Source organism: Podarcis raffonei, chromosome 16 (assembly GCF_027172205.1).
Source record: "Podarcis raffonei isolate rPodRaf1 chromosome 16, rPodRaf1.pri, whole genome shotgun sequence".
Taxonomy (NCBI): Eukaryota; Metazoa; Chordata; class Lepidosauria; order Squamata; family Lacertidae; genus Podarcis; species Podarcis raffonei.
Window position 1 is genome coordinate 560,559 of NC_070617.1, and position 18,300 is coordinate 578,858.

The following is an 18,300-nucleotide window of genomic DNA, read 5'->3' on the forward strand; positions in this document are numbered from 1 at the left end:
GATTGGCTCTTGCTCTTATCTTGACCCCCGAGCTTTCCTTATCTCTCTGCCAGGAAAGGTTGACAGTTGATGGCTTGTGGTCGCCTCATCGTTGACTCACAAACTCCACTCTGGGGCGGGCAGCACTCTGGGGGGGGGGGACAAGCCTTTCATCCAGCTGCCCGGCGTTGTCGTCACAAGGCTCACCGTTCGCCTGGCATCTCGGCTCAACACCTGTACCCAAAGTGGCCCATCTGAGTGGGCAGCTGGGTAGAACTGCAGAGCCAAGTGCGGACTCCACAGGCGGCAAAAACGTCTCTGGCCAATTATAGCCGGGATCAGCCTTTTCATACTTCTCTGCCGCTTTGTGTGAAAAGCCCCAAATGGAAACATTTCGTTTTCAAGCCCTGCAGCTTACTCTTCACAGAGCTACAATTCCCAGCACCCTTAAACTACAGTTCCCGGGATTCTTTGAGGAGTGAAATGTGTTTCCAGTGTGCTTCAGATGTATGGTGTGCGCACAACCTCACAACTGCCAGGTGTCAAGCTGCTCATTGACGGACACCTTGCCCCCACGGCCCAGGGATTTAGATCTGCCTCCAAGGCTCTCTCCAAGCCCTGTGGGCACCAGAGGCATGGGGTTGGGCCCCCCACCTAAGGACGTGACATCAGGAGAGGCTGGCTGCTGGTCCTTCGTCTTCTGCAACCTCTGATCATTCATTCTTCCGTTACACAGAACCAGCAAAGACGTCTTCTTGCACTTTCTGGAAGGTGTTCGGAGCCCAAAGGGAGGCCTCTGGCAACCCTGCCGTGCGGGACACGTGCCCCCAAGGGCCACCCTGGCTTCCTTGGCCTGACCTTCAAGAAGGCAGGCAGGCAGGAGGAAGCCACTCCCCCCCAGAGGGAGAGGCAGCTGCCCCTCTGAGCTTCCCAGGCTCCTCGCACATCGGATTGTTGCCCCAATCTCTCCAGAGAGGCTGGCATGGATCCCCTCGTGGTCTTCCTCCTCCTCCTCCTCTGCACCTTCCAAGCTGCAAGTGAGTAAAATCTGGGAGACTCTCAGTTAAATTCTCTCTCTCTCTGCTCCATCATGCAACACCCTTGCCTTTCTTTCTTTCTTTCTTTCTTTCTTTCTTTCTTTCTTTCTTTCTCTCTCTCTCTCTCTCTCTCTCTCTCTCTCTCTCTCTCTCTCTCTCTCTCTCTCAAAATATTTTTATTGCAGTAGCTTACCTAAGGTTATACACAATAACTGTAACCATTCCAAACATAAAAATAAAAAGGTTCTCTCGAACATTCAGACTTCCTTCCCTCCTTCTTTTTCTTTTTTCCTGCATCTTTTATCGTTATCCATCTATTATATATAGTAACTGAAGTTCATTTCACTTTACAAGTATCAGTGTATCTCTGTCAATGATTTCAACTGTCTACAGTGGTCTTTTAAGTATATTAAGAAGTTATTCCAGTCTTTTAAGAATACGTGGGTCTTCCTGGTTTCTGAACTTTCCCATCAGTCTTGCTATTTCTGCCTTTTCCTATTCCATCAGTTTGGTCAGCCACGCTCCCCGGGTCGGTACTTCTTTCCATCTCTGGGCTTGGAGCATTCTCGCTGCAGTCATTGCATACATAGTCTTTTATTTTATTTTAGTAGTTCCTCACCTATTATCCATGACAAACCTAGACAGCATCTTAAAAAGCAGAGACATCACCTTGCCATCAAAGGTCCGTATAGTTCAAGCTCTGGTTTTCCCAGTAGTGATGTATGGAAGTGAGAGCTGGACCATCAAGAAGGCTGATTGCCGAAAAATTGATGCTTTTGAGTTATGGTGCTGGAGGAGACTCTTGAGAGTCCCATGGACTGCAAGAAGATCAAACACATCCATTCTGAAGGAAATCAGCCCTGAGGGCTCACTGGAAGGACAGATCCTGAAGCTGAGGCTCCAAGACTTGGGCCACCTCATGAGAAGAGAAGACTCCCTGGAAAAGACCCTGATGTTGAGAAAGATGGAGGGCACAAGGAGAAGGGGACGCCAGAGGACAAGATGGTGGGACAGTGTTCTCGAAGCTACCAGCATGAGTTTGACCAAATTGCGGGAGGCAGTGGAAGACAGGAGGGCCTGGCGTGCTCTGGTCCAGGGGGTCATGAAGAGGCAGACACAACTAAACGACTAAACTACTACCACACCTCTTATATCTAACAGAAAAGCCTCTTAGAGCCCAACTAAGTTTGTTCTTGGTATAAGCTTTCGTGTGTTTGCAAATACCAAGAACAAACTTAGCTTATACCAAACACAAACTTAGTTGGTGTCTATGGTGCTACTGGACAATTTTTTAATACATTTAGGAAAGCCACTGGCTTTTAAACAAAAGTTTTCTTCAAATTTTCTTATATCATTTCCCAGAAAGCTTTTACCACCCCACAGGACCACCACATATGATAAAAGGTACCCTCTTTCCTTTCACATTTCCAGCACAAATATGAGCTGCCCTTGCCTCTTCCCTTGGGGAACTTTTTGGGGTTCAGGTGCAAGCAGGCAAGGTGCGTGGAGAAGGGGGCTCCTATTTTGCATCCATCCTGACTTGCTCACCTGGAGGTTAGTTGGCATCCTGCCTTTATTGAGGGTCCCCCCCCCATTTGTTTTCTGGGAGGCTGTTCGACAGTGAACATTGAGAAGGATTTGCTTGTGGGGATGCAAATCCATCTTCCCCCAAGTCATTTGTTCATTCCACCCTTTCCATAATGTGGCAGGGAGTCTGTTTCTTTTTAAAGCTGGCTCTGTCAAGTCAGGGTAGCAAGGGACCTTTCTTGTACAAAAAAATCACTTGAAATCTCTTACCACTCAGAGATTTTGGGGGGAAATAACATCTTGTCCAGGGCCGGACTGAGGTCCTCAGCTCCTGAAGGTAATGGGGCCCTTTATATGTCCAGCTGTCCTTTGTCAACAATGAATTTTCACTGTTTTTCGTGTTGAATATATGCTATATGGTAATTTATGGACCTAATAGGTATCTCAAGCCATTTTCACATGTTGCCGTGCAAGCAGTCCATGCAGAATGGAGGCACCCTATATACAGAAAGGAGCAAAGCAGTGATATTTTAGGGAGCAGGCAAGCAGGCGGGGCCCAGGACTTACATCCTTGGAGCCTACACAACACAAAACACTGTTGCTGTATGTAGGTTTTGTTTTACAGTGGTACCTCGGGTTAAGAACTTAATTCGTTCCGGAGGTCCGTTCTTAACCTGAAACTGTTCTTAACCTGAAGCACCACTTTAGCTAATGGGGCCTCCTGCCGCCACCGCATGATTTCTGTTCTCATCCTGAAGCAAAGTTCTTAACCCAAGGTAATATTTCTGGGTTAGCAGAGTCTGTAACCTGAAGTGTATGTAACCCGAGGTACCACTGTATTTGTTTTTTATCCTATACAGTGGTACCTCGGGTTACAGATGCTTCAGGTTACATACGCTTCAGGTTACAGACTCCACTAACCCAGAAATAGTACCTCTGGTTAAGAACTTTGCTTCAGGATGAGAACAGAAATTGTGCGGCGGCAGCAGGAGGCCCCATTAACTAAAGTGGTGCTTCAGGTTAAGAACAGTTTCAGGTTAAGAACAGACCTCTGGAATGAATAAAGTTCTTAACCCGAGGTACCACTGTATCTTGGAAATGTACATTCAGGTTTTTCTTCCTTTAGATTTTTTGGGGGCCCCCAAGAGAGTGTGGCCCTAAGCTACAGCTTGTTTAGCTTATACGTAAATCCAGCACTGATCTTGCCCCTTCTTGGTTTGTTGCCCCAGGGCTGGAGGACACAGGAGGGGTGAACCTTGTCGAAGGTTTTGGGGAGTCCGTCACGTTGCCCCTGGAAGTTCCTACCCAGAACATCTCCACGCTCTTCTTGAACTGGAAGTCTTTGTCGAGGAAGAAGGCACTGGCTCTGTGGGCCCCCCCGCACCCCTTGTTTGTCATCGACGCCGAGTATTCTGGGAGAGTGAACTACTCCAAGGAGAACAATGTCTTGCAAATACGCAACTTGACCCTGGCAGACGGTGGACCCTATGAAGTCGTGATAGGAGTCGTCCCCCGCGAGACCATCTTAAAAAATTACACACTGTTCATATTTCGTAAGTTCTGAGGGCACAGCAAGGCTTCCTTGGGAACCGTAGGATCGTAGAAATGTAGCGTTGGGTAGGAGTCCCAAGGGTCCAAACCCCCTGCAATGGGGGGGTCACTCCGAATGGGAGTTGCTATTTGTGGCACCAGTAGATCTTCAGGGAAATGTTGCCAGGAGGAGTAGTTTAGAGAAAAGTTGGTGTTAGAGAGATTCAGCTCATGGGTTGGAAAAATAAGGGGCATCATTGAGGATGTCGGGTCTGTATATTGGGCTACAGAGACAGCCACTTGATTTGGGACTGGCAAAATAAAGTTCTTCTTCATGCAGCACATACCGTATTTTTCGCTCCATAAGACGCACCTAATTTTTAGAGGAGGAAAACAAGAAAAAAAATATTCTGAACGAAACAGTGGATGCATGATTTTTGTGGTTCATGCTGTGGCCACAGACATGAGATCTGACGGTGAGTTTGGGGTGACCCAATGCAAAAATCCTGAGGATCCATGTGGATCCATGCTTTGTAACCACGTTTTTGCACCATTGTGGCCCCACGCAACAGTGGGTGCATGGTTTTTTTGGTGCAGGCTGTAGCCATGGACATCTATGTGATCTGATGGTGAATTTGGGGTGGCCCAATGCAAAAATCCTGAGGATCCATGGGCTTCTACCTCCCCCTCCCAGGCAGCCTCCTTTATCTCTAGCGTCCCTTATCTCTCTCCCCGATCGCTTGCCGATCAGCGGCTTTGTTTCAACACCCATTTCCCTCTTTCAAAAAAAAAAAAAAAGAGCATGATCTGCTTTTCTCCCCTGGGCAATTTGGTTCCAGGGACCACACATTCGCTCCCTAAGATGCACAGACATTTCCCCTTACTTTTCAGAAGGAAAAAAGTGCGTCTTATGGAGTGAAAAATATGGTAGTTAAAACTGTGGAACTCCCTTCCGCAGGAGGCAGTGATGGCTACCAAACTTGGTGGCTTTAAAAAGAGGATTGGACAGATTCATGGAGGAGGAGAGGGCTATCGACGGCTACTAGCCACAATGGCTAGGCTCTGCCCCCACAGTTGGAGGCAGCAGTGCTTCTGAACACCAGGTGCTGGAGGTGGCAGGAAGGGAGAGTTGCTCTTGTGCCCAGGTGCCGCTTGCAGGTTTCCTAAAAGAGGCATCTGTTAGAAGAGGAGGCTGGACTTGAGGGCCCCCTTTGGCCTGACCCAGCAGGTGGTTCTTCTGTTCTTATGGAACCTCCAGGTCCAGAGGCAGTCTATCTGGGTTCCTAGGTTCCGTGGGGCATTTGGCCACTGTGAGAGCAGGATGCTGCACTAGGTGGGCCATTGGCCTCATCCAGCAGGCTCTTCTCATGAGGCAAAATGTGCATGTACTATTATTTGTACATGCCAGTGCTCTATCTTTCCAGTGCTCTATTTTTCCTTCCCCCCCCCCAAAAAAAATCCTGCAGATGAATCCAGGGCCAGCAGCACCCCCTCACCCCGCGCTTCAAAACGACATCCCTGCACGCTGCAGGAAATAATACCAATTCAGAGAAGCAATTAGCCGAAACAGTTGCATGATTTGTGTAGAAAGATAACAGGAAAGGGGAACCGCCTGCAGTGTGATTCCTGGGTGTGTGAGAGCAAAACCATCTTTGAACAAGAACGCAGAGTCCAGGTTCTGGTGAGAGGCTTTCCTTCCCTGCTGCTGACTGGTTTCCTGCGATGGGCTCAACTGCATCTCTGTTGATAAGAAACCAGCTTGCTCCTCTCAGAGACTCAGATCGCTTCCACGAAGACGAGCTGAGTCAAACTTCCAGGATCTTGAGAGGAAGCCAATCAACTGTCGCATTGCAACGTTTCACCAGAACATCAAAGCCGTGGCCCACCTGGTGCAGCCTCCTGTCTTCACAGTGGCCAGCCAGTTGCCTCAAAGGGAAACCATCGTGCAGGATTCGCGCGCAAGAGCAGTTTCCAGAAGGGGAATTTGGGAGCCTTGCTGCCTCCAATTGCAGAGGCAGAACAGAGCCCTCCCCCCCTCCATGAATGCCCCCATTACTCTTTTAAGGTCACCCAGCTCTACCTCTCTCTTAAATCAGAACCAGTGAAGGCGGTGAAGGTCCTGTGTGAGTGTCTGGAGGCGGTTGGAGGATGGAAGGCGGCTAACAGATTGAGGTTGAATCCTGACAAGACAGAAGGACTGTTTTGGGGGGACAGGGGGAAGGTGGGTGTGGAGGATTCCCTGGTCCTGAGTGGGGTCACATTGCCCCTGAAGGACCAGGTGCGCAGCCTGGGAGTCATTCTGCACTCACAGCTGTCCATGGAGGTGCAGGTCCACTCTGTCCAGGGCGGCTGTCTACCAGCTCCATCTGGTATGCAGGATGAGACCCTCCCTGCCCGCAGACTGTCTGGCCAGAGTGGTGCATGCTCTGGTTATCTCTTGCTTGGACTCCTGCAATGCGCTCTATGTGGGGCTACCTTTGAAGGTGACCCGGAAACTACAACTAATCCAGAATCCGGCAGCCAGACTGGTGACTGGAAGCGGCCGCAGAGACCACATAACACCAGTCCTGAAAGACCTACATTGGCTCCCAGTATGTTTCCGAGCACAATTCAAAGTGTTGGTGCTGACCTTGAAAGCCCTAAATGGCCTCGGTCCTGTATACCTGAGGGAGCGTCTCCATCCCCGTCGTCCAGCCCGGACACTGAGGTCCAGCTCCATGGGCCTTCTGGCGGTTCCCTCACTGCGAGAAGTGAGGCTACAGGGAACCAGGCAGAGGGCCTTCTTGGTGGTGGCGCCCGCCCTGTGGAACACCCTCCCGTCAGATGTCAATGAAATAAACAACTACCAGACTTTTAGAAGACATCTGAAGGCAGCTCTGTTCAGGGAAGCTTTTAATGTTTAATAGACTATTGTGTTTTAATATTCTGGTGGAAGCCGCCCAGAGTGGCTGGGGAAACCCAGCCAGATGGGTGGGGTTTAAATAATAAATTATTATGATTCTCAACTGTTCCTCATAAGGCTTCGTTTCCAGACCCTTGACCATCTCAGTCACCCTCCTCTGCACACGCTTCCAGCTTTTCAATATCCTCCTCAAACGGAGGAGCCCAGAACTGGACGCCATATTCCAGGTGGGGTCTGACCAAGGCAGAATACAGTAGTGCTATCACTTCTTCTGGGCACTAGACTTCTGTTGATGCAGCCTAGAATAGCCTGAGCCTTTTTTGCTGCTGCATGACATGGTGGGCTCACTATGACCTGATTCAGTCCCATAAAGGGTTGGGGAGGGAATAGAATGACGTGCTTCTTTCTCTGCCCCCCAATTCTTGCCCATCTCCCCCCACCTTTCCCTGCCCCTCTGCAGGCATCAACATCACCAAAACATGGTGGGAGATCAGCTCCTGCACTTTGTTCTGCGAGTTGGGGGCCGGGAAGATGGCCAACGTGACCTACAACTGGACTCTCACGGCGACGGGGGCCCCACTTTCCCAAACCAGCCGACTCGACCTCGTCATGCGCCCCACAGATGCTAATCAGTCCTACTCATGCGGTGCGAAGGCTCTTGGGGTCCAGGTGAAACGGGACATCTCTCCCTACGAAGACTGCGGGGTCAAGGCTTCAGGTCAATGCCTTCAGGGAATTGCAGAATCAAAGAACGGTAGAGTTGGGAGGGGACCCCGAGGGTCATCCAGACTAACCCCCTACGATGCAAGGGACACAGCAGAATTTCCTAAAATAATGCCTGGCGTGGAGAAAGCAGAGAGAGGAAAGGTTTGCTCCTTCCCTCCTAAAAGTAGAATTCATGGGCATCCAAGGAAGTTGACCATTGGCAGATTCAGGATGGATAATCATAAAATAATAATAATAATAAAATTTTATTTATATCCCGCCCTCCCCAGCCGAAGCCGGGCTCAGAGCGGCTAACAACAATAAAAGTAGCACAGCATTCTAAAATCATTTCATTTTAAAATCAATTCAAATCAAATTAATGGCAACCATTGGGCCAGAGTTCTGTGAGGATCGCCAAAGGAGGGGGTCAGACTGTGCCTTGGCCAAAGGCCTGGGGGAACAGCTCCGTCTTGCAGGCCCTGCGGAAAGATGTCAAGTCCCGCAGGGCCCTAGTCTCTTGTGACAGAGCGTTCCACCAGATCGGGGCCACGGCCGAAAAAGCCCTGGCTCTGGTTGAGGCCAGCCTAACATCCCTGTGGCCTGGGACCTCCAAGATTTGAAGACTGTAAGGTCCTCCGTGGGACATACCAGGAGAGGCGGTCTCGTAGGTACGAGGGTCCTAGGCCGTATAGGGCTTGAAAGGTTAAAACCAGCACCTTAAACCTGATCCTGTGCTCCACCGGGAGACAGTGCAGCTGGTATAGCACCGGGTGAATGTGATCCCACAGTGAAGACCCTGTAAGGAGCCTCGCTGCGGCATTCTGCAGCCGCTGGAGTTTCTGGGACAGCTTCAAGGGCAGCCCCGTGTAGAGCGAATTACAGTAGTCAAGCCTGGAGGTGACCGTCACATGGATCACAGTGGCTAGGTCAGGGTGAGAGAGGTAAGGGACCAACTGCTTAGCTCCTTAGGATAAAAGAAAGTCTTTCTTCACAGCAGCACAGAGTTAACCTATGGAACTCCCTATGGATTGAAAAGAGGATTTAAAAGAGGACTGGGCAAATTCATGGAGGAGGAGAGGGCTATGGAGGGCTCCTGGCCACAACTGGATCCTACCACTGCTCAGATCCTACCACTAAGCTTCCCTTTGGGGCACCTGGTTGGCCACTGTGAGGAGGCTGGACTGGATGGGCCCCCTTGGGCCTGATCCGGCAGCAGCCAGGCTCTTCTTGTGTTCTTATAGAAACTCCAGGTGCAGGAGCAGTCTATCCAGATTCCTAGGTCCTTAGGAGTATCCAGTCCCTGAGAGATTAGGATGCTGGGTTGGATGGGCCTGATCCTGCAGGCTCTTCCCACGCCTTTATATTTGTTTCCAGACGAGTTGGTGGTTTTAAGCCAATCCTTTGCCTCCTCTCTTTGCACAGCACTTGGGAGAGTTTGTGGTTTTGGGCTAAATTAGTTTATGCAATTTCCCAATAAACAAACATGAAACAATTATCTCTCTCCCTCTCCCTTCCGCAGGACTTTTCGTGGTGCTCTGCTACTGGGTTGCCAAAATCATCCTCACGCCCGTCCCCCTCTTCTTCCTCTATTATCATCACTTCAAGAAAGCCAAATCCGCACAATACACTGTCTCAAAGGAACAGACAGACGTGGACTACGAAGTCGTCCACTTTGAAGAAGCCAATTATGAAATGGACTACATAAATTAATGTCCACACGGAAACGATTCCTCTGAAAAGGCGAGGGCCAAGTTTGCCGCTGCCTCCCACCCGCCCCAAAGTCTCCAGACATTATTTCCAGTCTTCCGGGAGTCGGCAGCATTTGAGCTAAGGGGGCTTCTTTCTCCCAGCTAAACAGTGTTAATGGAAAAATCCGAGGGCTCCCTTGGACAAAAACAAAGACACCAACCAGGATAACTTGGAGCAAAACAGCAGCCTGTAGGCGTGGCCTTTATTGAAGACTGTCGCGACAGGACTCCCACCTACAACAAGATGAAGCAAAATGGAAGTCCAGAACAAAAGAAGACCCCAACTTTTATTAGTTACTAATCCCCCAAACGACACCCCTAGGACTACATCACAACTACATCACAAAAAAGGAGGGGTTGAGGGAGGGGTTGTGGTGGTAGCCTGAGTGTCCTGTCACCTGGCTGGTTCCCCCTTTCCCCCTCCCCATGAGTCATTTTCCAGGTAACAGAGGGGAGTTTGCAGTTTCCTGCCCCCAGAGGGAAGATCTGATCATTGTCCTTTGTTCCAGTCGGTGCTGAATCCACTCCCATATGCAACTTCTTTGTGATCTTGATGGTCTTCTGTCTAGGACCATCAGGGTTGGCATAGCAACTGGGCAGGGCTTCTGTGGATGTGCTGGTATGCTCAAGGGATTATGGCCGCCCTGTATCAAACCTTCACCATTTTGTAGTCCTTCCTTCATGGAGTAAAATAAAAGTGGAACAGTGCAGATCCGATGTATGGTTGATTTACTATGAATTTATAACAGAAGCGTAGCGTATGTAGTGTGTGAGTGTGTGTGAAGTTTGTACAAACTGAATGATGGGGGGGGGGTTCTGCAACAACAGGACCCCTCACTCTGCCAGTTTCGCCCTCAAGGCTACCTTTCAAGTCAGCTGGAAGGAAAGGGTCGTAGAACTGAAGGTTTGGGGGTGGGGAACCCCAATGCCATCAAGTCCAACCCCCTAGAATGCAGGAAGCCAAGGCCCCAAGCACAGAGAATCTTTTTGAGACCTCAGTCACAGAATCATAGAATGGTAGAGTTGAAAGGGACCCCTGAGGGTCATCCAGCCTGACCCCAGCTAAATCGAACACTCAACAGATTGCTGGGCAGTGTGCAATCACAGGCCTCCTCCCAAATCAATTCTGGGTACCCCCCCAAAAGCACGCTCTTATCCCAGCAAAGAGGAACAGAATCACAGTCAAAGTTGATGGTCTGTCCCACAGCTGACGCTTGGAGCAGAGGGAAATGCCTTATGCAGAGACAGGCCCTGGGCCTACCTAGCTCAAGGTGGCCCACACGGACTGGCAGCAACGGCTCTCTGGGATTTCAGGCAGAGGCACTGTCCCTGAGCTACCTATTATTCTTCCACCCTTTCCAGAGTCGTGCTGTATTAAGCCACAGTGCTAGGCACCATTTCCAGGGAGGTGGCCCTATGGAACTCCACACCACTTGCTTCTCAGCACATAGGGACAAGACTGGGGAGTGTGTAATCTGTGGCTGTTTCAGAGACCGGCCCCCTTGCACTGTGGCCCTATATACAGGCTTTACCGGGGAGGAGGCGCCATGATTGGACATAGTAGGCCTTACTTCTGAGTAGACATGCATAGGCTTGTGCCATTATTACCCCATCCATGACTGCTTCAATGGGCAGAACTGGCACTGCTCCCGGGGCCACATCCTCCCCGTTCTGAATTTGTAAGAACTTGATTGCTTAGTGTGGCAGCAGGTAAACTTTGGAACTCCCCGCCTCTTGACAGGCAGGCGCTTTCAACTGGACTCTTTTCGGCACCTGCTAAAAACATTATTGTTTAGTCCAGATATGTAGAATGTTGGCATGTGTTCTAATCTGTTGCTGGTTTTAATTTTTTGAATGTTTTAAGGAGTTGTTTTACTGATCATTTTATTGTTTGTAAACCGCTTTGAGGGTTTTTGTTGTTTTACAGTCAAGAGCGGTGTCTAAATTACATGAAACAGATACGTAACAATTTTCAGTTTTCTTCTCTCCCCCTGGGCAATTGCAACACTGCCCTGGTTTCCGGGAGCTGTGTCGCTAAAATGAAATCAAAACCACCAAAGGTCTGTAGAAAGTTGTAAGGACTTTTTTTGCCTAACGCTTTGCAAGGAAATCCATTCTCAAGAGACTTTAATTCACAAAACCCTGAGCATCTTAGGTCCAGGGTACTGTGGGAACAGTCCGAACCCTTATATCGCAGTTCCATCACAACTAAGAACCTGTAAAAGAGAAAATTTAATATGAAAGCCTGTTGAAGGGAGGGAAGGAAGAAAGATTGCTGAACTTTAGAGTATTTATTTGGTTTGTATATGTTAAAGAAAACTCAATAAAAAGCATTTGAAAAAATATATCTATCGCAGTTCCGTCACTGAAATCATCCACAGGCTTTGGTCATTCCAAGAATCCGTGAGGCTCCTTTGAAAGCAACAAGGAACTGAGCCTTGAGAGTCATTGGCCCAGCCCTGTGGAACTCTCTGCAGCTGGAGATTCAATAGGCGCCTTCTAACTTTTAAACAGGGATGCAGGTGGCGCTGTGGGTTAAACCACAGAGCCCAGGACTTGCCGATCAGAAGGTCGGCGGTTCGAATCCCCGCGACGGGGTGAGCTCCCTTGGTCCCCACTCCTGCCCACCTAGCAGTTCAAAAGCATGTCAAGGTGCAAGTAGATAAATAGGTACCACTCCGGCGGGAAGGTAAACGGCATTTCTGTGCACTGCTCTGGTTCGCCAGAAGCGGCTTTGTCCTGCTGGCCACATGACCTGGAAGCTGAACGCCGGCTCCCTCGGCCAGTAAAGCGAGATGAGCGCCACAGCCCCAGAGTTGGCCACGACTGGACCTAATGGTCAGGGGTCCCTTTACCTTTAACTTTTAAACGCTTGTGGAAAACTTTCCTATTCTGCCAGGCCGATGCGAGCAATTAAGACACCCTTCTATGTTTAATTGACGCCCGTTTGTAACTGTATGGTTCCCTGCATTTTTGTTGGGAACGGCTTTAACGAAATAGTGGTCCATATTTTTCATAAATAGATCATTTCGCCCTCCACCCTACTTCAAAATTCTGACCAGTTCATGACCTGAGCCTGTGTTGATGCCCTACTCAGAGAGGAGGGAGCGGGACCCCTGAAGGCTCAGCAACTCCCCCTAACCAATTTTGTTTTTACAAAGGCATTTTACCAAAAGCCCAGAAGGAAACAAAACAAAGAGGGAAAGAGGGTGGTTTACCATAAAACACGGTTGTCTGGGAAACGGGTACTGTTGAGGCATATGTAACGAAGCAAGGCGTAATTAGGAAATGCAGCTCCGTCTTTTTTCCTTTGCAGCAGAATCTGGTGCGCAGAAGGTCCAGTCCCTGAAGGCAGGCAGAGGTCTGGCTCACGAGGAGGCAACTTCCTCTGTCCCCCTAAAAAACAAAGGCACTAGTCCTCATGCTTCTGCATAATCATGCTTTCTGGCCCATGTAGGACCAGTCTGGATAGTTAGCCTTGGTGAAGACTTGACGTTTTCATCCCCCAAAAAGTTTTTGAGTTTCTGCTGAAATGAGGCTGCATTTTATGTTATCTTTTAATCTTGTTTTTTAAGTTGTATTTCAGTCATTTTATATCTGGTGTTAGCCGCCCTGAGCCCCCGGTCTTGGCTGGGGAGGGCAGGGTATAAATAAAAATTATTATTATTATTATTATTATTATTATTATTATTATTATTATTATTATTAGGCTGACATAAACAGGAAGAGCCATAACTCAGGGACAGAGCACCTGCTGGGCATGCAGAAAGTCCCAGCTTCAATCCCCGCTGGCAGCATCTCCAGGCAGGTCCGAGAATGCCCCCTGCCTGCAACCCTGGAGAACGGCTGCCGGTCCGTGTGGGCAGCACTGGGCTAGGTGAAGCAATGGAGCTCTGTATAAAGCAGATTTCCTGCACTCCTGAGACGCATTGGGGGGAAAGAACCTGGATCCCGAATGGCCAGTCTGGCCTGGGCCAGAGTCTCTCTCTCTCTCTCTCTCTCTCTCTCTCTCTCTCTCTCTCTCTCTCTCTCTCTCTCTCTCTCTGTGCTATCCAGGCTGAAGGAGGGGAAGTCTGGTTGTTTGTGGCTCTGCAGCGCCTCCTGCAAGAGTGGCCAGAGAGGAGCACTGCGGCTCAACTGGGCCGAGGAGGCTGCAGCCCCTTTGCTGGCCTCTAGGTGGCAGCATTGGCTGGGAAACAACAGCAGCAGCGACTCCACCCGGAACATGCCCTAGATGAGAAAATAATATATATTGATATCAAATGTGTTTATTTTGTGTGTGTTTTCCCCTTCTTTCTTTTTTCCTCCCCCCCTTTTTCTTCTTCCTTTTCTCTTTTGCGCCTCCTTTCTTGGTCTTTCTCTTTTTGATTCGTTAAGAGATAAAAGTGTAATATGAAAACTTCGGTGAGTTAAAAGTGATGTTGTGTAATTTTTCTATTACTATTTATGTATTGTTGAAATCGGTTAATTGTGATGAATTGATGTAACAATTACTGTGGGGTTTTTTCCTTTGTTATTGTTGAATTCTAAATAAAGTATTCTTCTTCTTTTTTTAAAAAAGATGAGGAAATATAGCAGAGGGGCAGCGAAGTCTCCTGTCCCTCCAAACCGAGGAATCTCCTGTCCCCAAATCCATCTTACAGGGCAAGCCGTGGCCTCAGCAATATTCTCACCCAGGAGGTGCCTTCCTTAAGCATCCGGTTTCCCTTTCCTCTCTTTAAACGTCTGGAGGGTGGGGGAGGTTCAGAGTTGACCACCTGCATTTTCTTCCTAATTATTTCCAAAGATGCCTGTTCTTGCCCAGCCAGGAGTGTTCTGGACAATGAATGCAGAAGCGGCATTGGCATCAAGTGCCAAAACACTGAACGGCGTCATTTTGGGGTTTGCTGCAGGAATTTATGTATATGTTGGGGGGGGGTTGCCCCTCCAGCAGATCTCATGCACATGCAGCCCACTACCAAAACCAGCACCATCACTTTTGTGACTTGTCCCCACAAAACACTTCATCACAGTTTCTTCCTATCTATCCGAAGGGCCTTTGCTGCAGAATACCAACTGTAAGAATTCACTGATCAATGGATCTCTGTACTGGCTCACTGGGAAAACTTCAGAAATTCATCTAGACCTGTGAGCTCAGCTCCTCAGCAGCCCCTCTGCCTGAGTGATAATCCCTGGCCTCCTGATACCTGAGTGCCAGACAGGCAGCCATTCCAGAAAGAACAAACCCAGATGGAGACAAAAGGGTGGGATGAACTTGGCTGGGAAAGAGGGAAATGTAAAGATCTCTTTTGTTCCACTTGATGGGTGTTTGGTGGAGGGCAAGGGGAACCATGGGGCAGAGTCCAGGATGCTCAGATTCCGGCCACCAGACCTCCCCTTTCATGATGTAACCATGATGTCTGTTGGGGGGGTGCAACACGGGGATTAGCAGCTAATAAAAGTTTGGGTTCTCTTTTGTTTGGGGCTTCCATCTTGTTCCACCTGGTGGCAGGTGGGAGTCCTGTGGCGACAGGCTTCAATCAAGACCAAGCCGACTGGCTGCTGTTTTGCTCTGGGATTCCTGGCTGGTGTCTTTGTTTTTTTGTCCAAGGAGCCCTCAGATTTCTCCGTTAACAGGTTTTATCTTCTTTTTAAAATGAAATTACATTTCTCCCCATTAAAAGAGTTTTCACAAACCTGTGGCTCCCGGAGGTTGGTCTGGATGACCCTCTGGGTCCCTTCCAACTCTACTCCACAAAATGTCTTTTCAATGAATCGCCTCACCCTTGCTCCATCTGGCTCTGCCAGGCTGCCCCATCTGTGACCCCTTTCTCTTTCTGCACCGCCCCCACCCCAAACATCTGCCCCCAAGACTGGAGAACCAGCAAGGAAGCCCAAGCAGCCACGGCGGAGGCCTGTCAAAATCCCCATCCGCCCGGGGGCTGAGTGAGCTCGCTGCCCGCCCTGCGGCCCTGCTGGGCTCCGCATGGGAACAGAGCTAAAAATAAACCCGAGCAGACAGAAAATAAAACGCCAGTTTCTGGGTAGATTCTCCCGCTGGCTGAGTGGCACGCCAGGATCCTGTCGCTTCCTGAAAGACTGTCGAAATACAAGATGGCCCAGGACAGCTGCTCTGGAACCAGGAGGGGCCTCAGGCCTGAGGGATCTGGCTGCGTCCGCTGGCTTGCATTGATTGCATTCTAATGCCTCCATTTTCAATTGATTGATTGCATTCGTATCTTGCCTTTTTCAATGGGTGGGTGGATCGCACCTATATCCCACCACTATTGATTGATTGCATTTAGCACAGAATCATAACATTGTAAGGGAACCCAAAGGTCATCCAGTCCAACCCCCTGCAATGCAGGAATCTCAGCTTTATATTGAAAAAAAATTAAGGTACACACACACACACACACACACACACAAATATTCATGGATTTGCCAGGCAAACATGTACATAAATGTATGGGCCACATGTCTGAGGCAGCACAGGAGAGTAGCCCTGGAGCCATTTTGGCTCCCAAACTGACCAAATGTTTTCTCTGCAAGGTCAAAGGAAAATGGAAAAGCCTCCCCATTGTCTTTTCCTTCACAAATCCTGTCTTAAGGGTATGTCTGTGTTTGAATAGGGTGAGCCTGTGACCTGGCTTAGAAACTAAGTATTTATCATTACAAAAGACTGGCCAGGCTTCCCAGGGCATCCAATCAAGTAAGCATTAACAGGTAACCTGCCAGACAGGAGATAAACAATGCACTCAGATTTCTGCTGTAGACTGCCTTTTCTGTGATATAGGTATGATGTATCTGGGGGTGGTCTTGGACAGGCAATTTAAAATGTCTATATAAGGGCGGGCACACCTGGGTTCTGGGTTCTCCTCATTTCCTGAGTGTGAGGGGAGCACCCTGTTGCAACAGTTCAATAAAGATCAGGCTTACGAGCTGCTTTGCTTCTCAATATTCTCTGGTTGGCCTCTGTTCTTTTCTCTGACCGATGGAGAACCTGCAAAGGACTCTATAAGGGCTCTTGTGTCCCCCAGAGGGGAATAAAGGCAGATTTTTGTTTATTACAATATCCCGCCTGCTTCTTCCAAGGAGGTCAAGGTGCCATAGACACTTCGCTGCTGCCACTCTTATCCGCACAACAAGCCTGCAAGGAAGCTCAGGCGCAGGGCGAGTGACTGGTCTCCCCCAAGCCCTAGCCAAGCGCTCAAACCACTACACCAGGTGCAGAAGAAACACACTTAAGCCATAAAGAATTCAGAGCCAAGGGATTTATTCCGAGTACCAGAACCGGACATAGCTCATGGCCCTTCTGCATTCCCAGCCACCCCAGATTTTCCTCCTCCTCCTTCCCCCACAGTTCAGATGTATAAACTTAGCCTTTTGTTGCTTTGCTCTGGGAAAACCACCAGGAGTCAGAAATCCTTGCAAGGCACCCAGAGGTCCGCTAGCGCTGAAACGTGGTGCTTTCGAGGGCATCGCAACTGCCTGCTGTTACGACTTGACAGCTCAGGGAAGATACCTAGCTTCATAAATTCGTAGAAAAACCATACTTTAACAGACTCTCTTCATCCCAACACCATTTTAACCCTTAAAGAAAGGTGAATTTATTCCCCAAGCCTGAGAGCACAGACACGGCCCCCCACCCAGGGGGTAACTAAGGGGCAACAATAGACATTTGCAGAGGCTGTTGAGCAAGTCAGGTGTTCTGAAAGCCCATCTCCGGACAAGTCCTGAGGGCCAGGAGATGTCGAGAGTTTTATTGTTCTTTCGGTGATGGGGACTTAAGAGGTGTTGGTAAAGGGGTCTGATAAAGTGACCTCGTGTTGAACTGGTGTAACCCTTGTGTACCCCTCCCCATTTGTGACATGCCAGTGATGTAGTGGTGATGTATCAGTGATGCCTCTCAAAGTGTATTCTGGGGGAAAGGGGGAAGGTTTAAAAGAGGAGGTCGCCCAATGCTCAGGGTTCTTACTCCAGGGGGGGGGGCTGTTGTGCAACAATAAAGATCAAGGTCTACTGACCACTGTTTTGCTCCAAATTACTCGGCTGGAACTTCCTTCTTTTACTAAGCGCATAGACCCGCAGGGGACTTGCACCCCGATGAGCTAGGCTCTTGAGCAGTCTCTCACCCCAGATTTTTTTCAATAACACTGCCATGATGTCATTTTGGGGCAGATAAAATGGGATACTTCTCACAGGAACAAGCAACTGCGAGGCTTAGTGGGGGAACCCCCAGGAAGACTCGCCCCACCAAGACAAGAACAAGCACCTTTGGCTAAAATGGTTTTTCGCAGGCGAGATGAGTGCTGTCCACCTGATCCAAACCTTTTCCAGAGAAATCCAGAGAACCCCCTGGGCAAAGGGGCGCTGCAGCAGGCTTTCAACTGCAGATTCGGGGAGACCCCCCCCACCAACCAGGAAGCAGGTAGGTGGGGCCCAGAGGCCAGGGCTCTTCTTCTTCCAGAACTTTTAATAATTACAAAAATAGACGATGGGGACTGTCGTAAAATAACGCTCCCTTCTGCCTCTTCTGTTTCTCTTTCTCTCTCTGCTCGTCACTCTCGCGTTGGGGAGAAATCAGTTTCGCAGTTGCCTCTGGGATGAGAGGGACGTGGCTCAGTTGCTTCATGGAATTGGAGAGTTGGAAGGGATCCCCGGAGGGCCAGGACTTGCGACACAAGGATCCCCAACAGTGGCCCTCCAACCTCTGCTGAGAAACCTCCAGGGAAGGAGAACCCTCCACCTTCTGAGTTTCAGCAACCGCGAAATCAGGGGGGGGGTTCAAAATCACTACTGGGGGTCAGATATTGCAGGCCGGAGTCCTTAGTGCTCCCCTAAACTGATTCATTTGGCACAAGTAAGATCCTCCCTCCGCCACCCTGAGATT

General features: G+C 49.3%; 1 protein-coding gene across 1 annotated transcript; it reads left to right on the plus strand.

The window, feature by feature from the left end:
* The first annotated feature begins 900 nt into the window (after positions 1 to 900).
* LOC128404082 (uncharacterized) lies at positions 901 to 10,225 on the plus strand. Its single transcript, XM_053369378.1, has 4 exons — positions 901 to 1,016; positions 3,773 to 4,096; positions 7,436 to 7,693; positions 9,200 to 10,225. The coding sequence occupies exons 1-4, from the start codon at positions 962 to 964 to the stop codon at positions 9,388 to 9,390; spliced, it is 828 nt and encodes a 275-aa protein (XP_053225353.1). The 5' UTR covers positions 901 to 961; the 3' UTR covers positions 9,391 to 10,225.
* Positions 10,226 to 18,300: the final 8,075 nt, after the last annotated feature.